The 10,315-nt window shown below is 43.7% G+C and overlaps 1 protein-coding gene across 1 annotated transcript in view; it reads right to left on the reverse strand.

Moving 5' to 3' along the window:
* Nucleotides 1-6: 6 nt before the first annotated feature.
* LOC107297717 (potassium channel subfamily T member 1-like) overlaps nt 7-10,315 on the reverse strand; it is a gene marked incomplete at its 3' end in the record, with an annotated part of 38,017 nt that continues 27,708 nt past the window's right edge. The window contains 15 exon segments of the mRNA XM_015827078.2: nt 7-148; nt 239-388; nt 738-846; nt 1,860-1,968; nt 2,603-2,666; nt 3,251-3,387; nt 4,497-4,661; nt 4,908-5,088; nt 5,805-5,899; nt 6,519-6,602; nt 6,936-7,010; nt 8,056-8,115; nt 8,224-8,272; nt 9,166-9,225; nt 9,924-10,020. Of these exon segments, the coding sequence (XP_015682564.2) occupies nt 7-148; nt 239-388; nt 738-846; nt 1,860-1,968; nt 2,603-2,666; nt 3,251-3,387; nt 4,497-4,661; nt 4,908-5,088; nt 5,805-5,899; nt 6,519-6,602; nt 6,936-7,010; nt 8,056-8,115; nt 8,224-8,272; nt 9,166-9,225; nt 9,924-10,020 (1,577 nt within the window).

Genomic DNA, 10,315 nt, shown 5'->3' on the forward strand with positions numbered 1-10,315 from the left:
TTCCTGCTTAAAGATGAAGGCCGAGTTCTCCTCTTTGGTGATGTTGATGTAGAAGCAGATATCAGATGCGGTCATGATGTGCCGTGGACCCGGGTTGAGAAGGATGCTCTTATTCTCCTTCTTCACGCCCATCAAGCAGACCCCGTACCTGACCGGAGGATAAAGGCTCCTTTTGGATCTACTCCTCGACCAATCAGACCGAGTAAGACCGAGTAAGAAATCCGGCTTTTCTGCTTACTTTTTGTGAGCGTGGAAGGAGGCGTAGGTGAAGCTCTTCCCTTCGTACTCCATGAAAAACTTGCTGTCGCCCATGCGGATGTGGTAGACCTCGTTGCCCGAGCAGCGCCCGTACATTCTTTGCCACTGCTCTGGAGATTCCTGGCCTTCCCTGGAAGTAACAGAAGAGCAGAGTCGGAAGGGAGCCTGGAGGTCATCTAGTCCAACCCCCTGCTCAAGTAGGAAACCCTTTACCAGTGATGGCGAACCTTTGAGAGACCGAGTGCCCCGACTGCAACCCGAAACCCACTTATTTATCGCAAAGGGCCAGCACGGCAATTTAATCTGTGGTTCAGACTCTTGCAGACAGCTTCAGCTTGCAATAAATCTTTATACTAATTTGAACTGTCTTGAGTTTTCTGATTTCTCAGGCTTGACCTGCAACTTCTTTTCAGTTGGGTCAAACATTTGCCTGAGCGAGAAACTGACCGGCACGTCAACAGTTTTTTTTAACTACTTACTGCCCTCTGGAGGTATGGACGAGAAGGGTAATAAGAGTAGAGGTAGCTGGGCAGACACAATTGAGGGCCAGCATGGCGTATTTGCATTCCTCTTCACAGACCACATGATCTGAAATAAAAAACAGGTCCTTTCATATTCCGAAGCATCATTTTAAATTTCCAGCAGATCCCTTTGATAAGTTCTTTTGGGAATGTTTTTTTTTTTTTAAAATGTCTTTGCTGCTTCAAAGTGTGACACTTTCAAGGATTTGTATTTTGCGATTTTGACTTGTTTTGTCTTTGCAAACCACCCTAGAATAAAAAAAAAATGCTGTTTCTATAATAAACAGCGGTGGATACATTTAAAAAGTGCCTTTTGCTACCGCTGTAAGAACAGCTGAAAAATGTGAAGTCGTTGCTTTCCTTTTTTTTCCCCTGGAGAGAACCTACGCCTTCATTTAAGTTTTCCCCAAGTGTATACATTCACAACTTGCTACACAAGACCTCTTCCCAGTGTATGTCTCCTCCATCACCAAAAACCGTCAATTTGTCACTTCGCACAGTCTGTCATAGAGTCTGGCATGTTTTTAATAGATCAGTCGCTCTTCTGGATTTTCAAAGAGCTGGCTAAACTATAACGTCTGATTTTTTCCCCTTCACTTTATCTTAATTAAATTGAGGGATACCTTAACCAAAAGCCATGTGGGGACATTTTGCCTGCTTCTGAGAGCTGAAAACAGATCTATCGCAAATTAAAAGTTTTAGGTAACTTTTAAAAAATAGGGTAGAGAAGGGCGAGAACGACAGACACTGAACAGAAAAATAAAGCCCCAAAGCTTGTAACCAATATGGTATGTGCAAATGAAACTGTCTAACCCCCTCCCCAAAAACAACGTTCCAGAAAAATTAACTAGCTGTGTCTGAGACAATAAACTCTGTTTTATATGTTTGCAGATGCCAAATCGTTAGGTTTTCTTTTTATAGCCCAGTTGTTCATTTGCTGGCTGGGGTTGATTAGAAAAGGATTGAAAATACATTGTATACTATCCAGCCTTTCCCCATCTGGAGAAATGTTCTTTTTTTTTTTCTTCCTGTTTTGAGTTGGATTAACGAGCATCGGACAGATGGGCAGAAAAGTCCTACCTGCAAACTTGACATGGAATTTATTCTCCGGCTTCAAAATCTGAACGTAGAGGGGACAGTTAGGAGCAAAGTCTTTCACCGCCCAAGCTCTTAGGATGGTTTGATGATCCTACAGAAAAATGAAAAATTGACGCTGCTAACATCTGATATTTTTGCATTGACAACAGATGGAAATGTAGCCCTCTTTTTCCCTTTTCGCTTTTAGAGTTAGATGATGCTGGGAGAGGGGAGGGATGTGAATGAGAGTCCAGCTAGACATAACAACACTAAACCTAGCGTGAGAATCAAGGTTATTGTAACCAGAGCTGATAAAGAATTGGCAGGCTGGAGAGCTGGAGACGAAGCCCTCGCTTCAAGCTAATTGGGGAATGTGATTTATGACTGTTAATTGGAGGAGGGAATTGTGCTTTGATACTATGTGTCCAGGGGAGGGGAATTCAGTTTTGGGCTTTGATTATATAGTGCCGATATTATGCTACTCGAATAAAAGATTATTTAAGGTAAACAATGCCTCGAAGTTCTTTTGAAGAGTTTCATCTGTCAGAACCATGACATCCTACTTAGAAATGGTCCCTGGCAGTGTTTGCATTCTGTGCAGGAGCGTTAGCCTGGGAAGAAGTTTTAAGAAGGTCCAAATTGTTAGAATTATTAGAATTTTCAAGAGGATGTATAAGCAATCTTTGGTAAAGCCCTTTTCTCCCTTCCTGGGCTTAATCACGTTGTCGTTCTGTTTTGTGACTTACGGCAGCTGTGCGGTCCACTTCATTTCGACTGCTCAGAATGAAGCAAGCTTCGCCGTTGTCCATCCTGCAAATATAAAGGGTTCTTTTAACCCGATTCTGCTGGGAAGTTAAATTGGAAATACACCTGGAAAGGGGAAACCATGTTTAATAGACTAATAAAATTCAAGTCGTGTTTTTTTCCTCCCTCTTCAAACCCATTTCCCCCCAAATCCGTATTTCCAAAAAATCCATTTAATCTTCCTTGGGATAGTGATGGTGATAGTCCCCCAATCCTTAGCAAATTTCTGCTGCTCAGTGAGACATTGCTGAAGCGAGTTTCGCCCCATTTTACAACATCCCTTGCTATGGTTGTTAACTAAATCGCTGCGGTTGTTAAATTAGCGACATGGGTTGTTATGTGAATCTGGGCTTCCCCATCGGCTTTGCTTGTCCAGAAGGTCGCAAAAGGGGGACCGTCATAAATAGGAGTCTGTTGCCCAGCAAATTTTGATCATGTGACCCAGGGGGATGCTGTAAAAATCGTAACTGTGCAAAATGGCCCTTTTTTCAGTGCCGTTGTAACTTCGAACGGTCGCTAAATGAACTGCATGTCCAATGAAAGGAGACAACTTGTTGGAACTAAAATCTGCTTTCCCCTTTCCAACTCACTTTGCTCGCATGAGATCCTGATCCTTCAGGGCAGATCCCTGGAGATAGATCACCCGCTGCGACCACAAGGGAATCTGAAGCACCCGGCGCACCTGGATGTCCATTTCTGTAGGGCAAAGGATGACCACGTAGTAGTCCTGAAAGGTATGGAAATGAAGACTCAACCCTCCAGGTCGAAAGTATCTAAAGAAGGTGAGATCATGGACCAACCGGAGGAAAGTTTATTAAACTGAGATGACTGAGAATCTCCGTAGACGTTTAGCCGTGTGCTTTGGGATGAACCCCCTTCGAAGGGAGCGGGAGTGTGAATGGATTTCCAGAAAACGTTGCAGACTACAGGAACCATTTGAGCTTCAGTTTGAGATGCGGACAACCCAGACTCATCCCCACAGCCTATGCCTGTCTCCAACAGAGAAGGGACCCAAGACAGAAGACAAGAAGGCTCCATACCCCTTTGTACTACTCAGGTGACCCTGAGGATGCAGGTAAACCTCCAAGTGGCCTCAACGGCCCTCTAAAAGAAGGCAAATGACCAGCTGTCTGCAAGGAGTATAAATCCTTCCTTTCCCCACATCCAGTTGGAGCTGAAGAAGCTCCTTGGATGAGAAGCAAAACATAGGTGAACCTCCAAGTGGCCTCAACGACTCTCTAAAAGAAGGCAAATGACCAGCTGTCTGCAAGGAGTATAAATCCTTCCTTTCCCCACCATCCATTTGGAGCCGAAGAAGCTCCTTGGATGAGAAGCAAAACATAGGTGAACCTCCAAGTGGCCTCAACGACTCTCTAAAAGAAGGCAAATGACCAGCTGTCTGCAAGGAGTATAAATCCTTCCTTTCCCCACCATCCAGAAGAAGCTTCTTGGAGGAGAAGCAACACGCCTTTCAAAGAAAAAACAAGGAAGTCCAATTGCTTCCTGAAAAAGCACCTTTGGGACAACCATGACCTGGATGATGGAGAATCTCCATAGACATTAAACTGAGATGTTTTGCTACTCATCCAAGTTACTTCTTCAGTCCAAATGAAAATTTTTGGTTAGGCACAGTGTTTTCATTTGGACTGAAGAAGCTACTTGGATGAGTAACGAAACGTCTCAGTTTAATAAACTTTGGTCCAGTTCCCATGATGTAACCTTTTTTTTTAGATAATCCTGAAAAGGACGAGCAGAATTTCTTAACCCAGCTTAGCTTCCCACCTGTGAAGAAACTCAAATTTTCTAAGCCTGCCTCCCAGCCAACCAAACGTTCACCTGCAGCCTGGGATGAGCGTAGAACTCATTCAGGAAATCCATAAGCAGATCTATCTTGAGGGAGCTGACACAAAGCACAACATGCTTTTCCGTCTGGGCCCGGTGGCGGCTGTAATTTCCTCCTGACTTCTGCCGTTCCATCCACAGGTACACCAGCTCTTCAAACTGTAGGCAAAACAAAAAACAAAAACCAACCCCAAGCAGGTGGTTTCAAAAGCAGGTCTTCTGCAAGGATCTGGGCAGAGTGCCCTGTTGGTTAAGGTTCTCCTTGATGGAGAAAGATCAGGGATCTGGGCGCAGTGCCCTGGTGGTTAGAGGTTCTCCTTGAACATCTCTGCTGCCTCACTCCAAAACCCCTCTTACTTAGGGCTCATCCCATTATGTCGTAAACCCCAGCGAGTCATACCTTACCTGCAGAGGCAAGACTACAAGGGCCACACATATCATGATCACCACCAGCAGCTGAGAAGGCCAGATCTTGGGGGTCACGTCCCCGTAGCCGACGGTGGAGAAGGTGACGATGCAAAAATAAAAGGACTTGAAAAGCGAGAGGTTTTCGCCAGCTCTTTCTAAATGCTGGATGCCACAGGTTCTAGATCAGAGGGGGAGGTAAGACAAGATTCCAAGAGTAAAACCAGGGTTTTGTTGTTAAAACTCAGTTAGGTTTCATTCATCTTGCTTCTACAGCATGGAATGTTGACACCTTCTATGGCAGGGGTCTTCAAACTTGGCCCTTTGATGACTTGTGGACTTTAAGTCCACAATTCCTGGCTGAGGAATTCTGGGAGTTGAAGTCCACAAGTCATCAAAGGGCCAAGCTTGAAGACCCCTGTTCTATTGGGCTGGATGGCCATCATCCGAGTTCTTGAGTCATTTTTGAAATGGGCGGAAAAAGAGTTCATGAATTTTGCTTCAGTTCGGATGTGGTCAATGAACTAATATTTTAATAACTTTCTACTCCTTTGCCAACAGAAGAGAGGGCTGAACTGTGGGGTCCTTGGTGATCTCTGAGCTTGGTGGTTTTGTGAAGACGTTTCATGACCCAACTAGGGAACATCTAGTCAACAGTCTGCATGAGGCCATTTGACGTTTGTTTCAAATCATTGGCTTGATCTGGTTCAATCTGACTGCGAAGATCCAAACTGTGTGATAAATTGGCTCAGTCTGATTTCCCTAATCGAGTGAGATGGTCATTCGATCAGGTCAACTGGGTTTTCCGAAAATCAAAACCCACAGATTGCGCTGCATCTCCTTCAAGTCAAATCTGCTGTGGTGCGAGGCATGAAGGGGGACAGTCAAAGGACTTACCCAGTGAAAACCAGACACAGCAGGGTGCAAATTAAAATGAGCACTTGGTTGAACATGGCAGACTGAGTCCGTTGTATTGCTCGATGCAGGTCATTCTGGAAGGAAGGAAGGAAGGAAGGAAGGAGGAAGGGGGAAGGGGAGGAGAGGAGAAGAGAGGAAAGAAAAGAAAGGAAGGAAAAGGAAAAGAAAGAAAGGGCAAGGAAAGAAAGAAAAAAAGAAAGAAAGAAAGAAAGAAAGGAAGGAAGGAAGGAAGGAAGGAAGGAAGGAAGGAAGGAAGGAAGGAAGGAAGGAAGGAAGGAAGGAGGGAGGGAGGGAGGGAGGAAGGGGGAAGGGGAGGAGAGGAGGGAAAGGAAAGGAAGGTTAGGCAAGGGAAGAGTAAAGAAGGGAAGGGAAGGAAGGATGAAGGAAAGGAAAGGAAAGGAAAGGAAAAGAAAGAGAGTTCTGTTTATACCTCACTCCAGCTTGTGGTTCAGCATATCACAGAAACAAAATCCTTGCCTTGACTTGGTACGTGACCCATTACATTGTAACCAGAACCATAAAACGGTTTATTTGTTTAGATGTAGCATACCTTCTAAACCCAACCACTGCATTCTGTTAATCCAGATGTAGAATTTAGCAGGGCATATCAGTCCATTACATCCCAACATAGCAGGATATGCATCCCCCAAACTTCTCATGCAGAGACGGGCCTCATTTCTCCCATCTACTTACTATCATGTTCTCCAAAGCGTACTTTGCCAACCAGCAATTCAAGAACACGGGGATAAATAAATTCCGTAAAGGTGGCCAAAATATCTAAAAAAAAAAAAAAAAAGCCAAAAAGGACTCGGTTATTTTTGCTAGAAAATGTCTTCTCTCTCAAGCTAAGCTTCTTTTGTAACTAACTACATGGACAGGTCTGTAGAGTTCCCAACTCTACAGTGGCAAATGCTATCCTGGCAACTAGATTCTTACAAAGTCCACATTTATTCTGAGTTGGCTGCTGCTAGTATGGCCCATTAGTACCTGTACATTTAAAAAAAAACAAAACCCACCCTGTATTTTCAGTACAGGGAAGGGATTGTCTTAAAGAATGGGCTCCACCGTTAGAAGATAAAGAGAAATCTCATTTTCAGGAATCAAACGTACCGTGATAATAAAGGGCACGGTGTTGATCATTTCCAGGATGAACGAAACACGAAAGATTTGCTCACAAACGTTACCCTAAAGGGGAAAAAAAGAGAGTTGGATACAGATTAAGCTTTGGATGGTTAAATCTCCGTTCCCTCCGTAATCATAATAGATTGCATAGTTAAAGATTGGGACAGCCTATAAGTCAACAAGATAAACAAACCCATAACTCTCTTTCAGATGTTCTAGGTGAATGTTTTCAGCCCTGCTATCTCCAGGAGCATCATCCTACAGTCCCTATTATCCAGCACTAAAATACCGTCACTGGTTGTGATGGATGAAACTCGGACCCACCTATTCTGGTTTTATTAGATATCTAGCAATACAAGAAGGATGAGAGTGATATCCAGATAGATCTGGAGAATCTCAAGTTGCAAAGGAAATTCCAACTCATCTCTTCTGGTTTTATTAGATAACTAGCAATACAAGAAGGATGAGAGTTATATCCAGATAGATCTGGAGAACCTCAAGCTGGGAATAAAACTCCAACTCATCTTTTCTGGTTTTATTAGATATCTAGCAATAGAAAAAGAATGAGAGTTATGCTGAAACAGATCTGGAGAACATCAAGTTGGGGGTGAAACTCCAGACCATCTATTGTGTATTAGACATCTAATACAGCTGTACAAGAAGGATGAGATACTCAAATACATCTGGAGAACATCAAGTTGTAGAAAGCCAACGTGAACTCTATAAGGACTGGGTGAGTGAAGGACTTCCATGCATCAGAAGCAAATGAGCCAAAAAGGAAACACTGACTTATTTTGTGGGAGTAGTGAATGTGTAATAGAATTGGGGGACACCCGTTGGGTGGATCTTGGCATTCCCAGCGATCCTGCAAACATCTTCAGATCAATTCAGCATCAAGGTTGTCAGACCCATAACCACATATAGAAAACCCTGCCCCCTCCCCTCCATCCTCAGGCTAATGTGTGGGTGATATTGCTACACTGGGAATCCTCAATGGCATTTCATTCGGCAGCCATTTCCCTCCCTGCTGCAACCTTCCGGAACTACTTATGCATGTGTGAAAGCACTCCTGCCCTTTAAAAACGTGTCCTCTAACCTTCTTCCTTACCTTATAGCTGAGGTAGATCAGAAGCATTGTCTCAAGAAAGCTAATGATAGCCACACTGACCTGGACGGAGAAGAAGATAGAAAGATAGGGAGGAACTGACCAGGATGGGAAGAATAGTAGGCTATCAATTTTGCAGGACCGGCACCGCCAACACACAATCGCACTTACTTGTATTGCCCACAACGGCTTGTTTCGATCCACCCACAAAATGGGAGCCCTGCGAAGAATATTCACAGAACAAAGCTCAACAACAACCAGGGAGAATCGGGAAAACAAGAAACAGACTGGATCAAGAAGCAATGCTTTGTTCAGATTTTGCAATGTCCTTAATTCAGGCTATAAAATATACAGCAAAACATGCAGCAAAATGGACATAGCTGGACCCTTTAAAAGAGTGCCTAAGACTGTCAGTGTATCCATGAATATTTTCTTGTATTTATGAGGTCCCCTCGCCTATATAATCTCCTCCTCTTCCTTCTAAAAGAGAAAATTCTTGATGCAAACTAAGGCACCATCTAGAATCTAGTTCCAAGGTGCATTTAAGGGTCTTCTTCATATATATATTATTATTTTTTATAGTCACAAATGCTTAATATTTTATCAGCAGCGTATGGTCTGGGTTCCAACATTTAAATTCCTTTCTCTCTACCTCGTTTTTCTAGCCATTGATAAAAGGCATCCCATGCTCTAAAGTATACTGAATCTTCTTTCTCCTTCATTTTCAATGTCAATCTATCCATGTCTCCACAATCTAAAAAAAAAAATTTAATTAACTCTTCCTCTGCTGGTAAATCTTCATTTTTCCAACGTTGAGCGAATACAATTCTCGCTGCAGTTAATACATGTTGATATTAGATGTATACACTCTTTCTCATAGTTTCCTACAATTATGCCTAACAAAAATAATTCTGGCTTAAAATCTATATGTTTTTTGGTCGTTTTCTCTAACCATATATGTATTCTTGACGAGAATCTTTTGGCTTTGGGGCATGTCCACCAAAGATGGTAATAAGTGCCTGGTAAGGGGGAAAATTAAAGGGGCTCCTTGTTAAACCGAAGCTCAACAACAACAACAACAACAACCTTTAGAAAAGCTGCCAACCAATTTACCAGTTGATTTCCGACGACGATTGATTGAAGGAGGAATAGATGTGCTTCTCGCATTCCCAGCTGGTTGGAAAAAAAAGAAGAGACGTTTTAGGAGCAAAATTCCAGCAGAGGGCAATAAAGAAAATAAACGCAGGCCGTCCTCGAATTACGGCCGCAATTTAGCCCAACGTTTCCGCTGCTAAGTGAGACGTTGGTTCGGCGAGTTTGGCTCCATTTCCTTGCCAATGTTGTTAAGTGGATCGCAGCGGGTGTTAAGTTAGTGACCCGGTTGCTAAGTGAATCCCATGGACTTGGCTTGTCTCAGCAGGTCGCAAAAGGGGATCACGTGACCCCGGGACTCTGCAACCGTCGTAAATATGAGTCGGTTGACAAGCGTCCGGATTTTGGCAGTTACGACCTTTCAAATATCCTCATGATTATGCGATCAAAATTCAGACGCTTGGCAACTGACTCGTACTTACGACGGTTGCAGCATCACGGGGTCACGTGCTCCCCTTTTGCGAGCTTCTGTCAAGCAAAGTTCATGGGGGGGGGTAGAGCCAGATTCACTTAACGACCGTGTGACTAATTTAAGAACTGCAGCACCTGACTTATCAACGGTTTGCGAGAAACGTCGTCAAATGGGGCGAAACTCACCGAAGAACCGTCTCACTTAGTAGCAGAAACTTTTGGGCTCCATGGTGGTCGTAAACCGAGGGCGACCTGCATAAGTCTAAGGGCTATGGTTATTGCAAGGGTTGTAAATGAGAATTTCTTACCATCCTATCCGTTCCGGGTCATCCAGCAGAACGCGGACGATATAAAGAAGGCAAGTCAGAAGCTTGAGCGAGAAGTTAAACAGGCGTATTCTCAGGCCTGGCGTGAAGAGGACAGATCAATGTTGTTAGGCAAATCACAACGGCAATAATAACTAACACTAAGTGCATAGCTAAATGTCTGTGGAGATTCTCCGTCCTCCAGGTCAGGGTTGTCCCAAAGGTGCTTTTTCAAGAGGCAACTGCACTTCCTTGTTTTTCTTTGAAGACATTTTGCTTCTCACCCTAGAAGCTTCTTCAGCTCTGACTGGATGGTGGGGAATGGAAGGATTTATACTCCTTGCAGACAGCTGGTCATTTGCCTTCTTTTAGAGAGTCGTTGAGGCCATTTGGAG

This window comes from Protobothrops mucrosquamatus, unplaced genomic scaffold, assembly GCF_001527695.2.
Source record: "Protobothrops mucrosquamatus isolate PMUCROS unplaced genomic scaffold, P.Mucros_1.0 scaffold3479, whole genome shotgun sequence".
NCBI lineage: Eukaryota > Metazoa > Chordata > Lepidosauria > Squamata > Viperidae > Protobothrops > Protobothrops mucrosquamatus.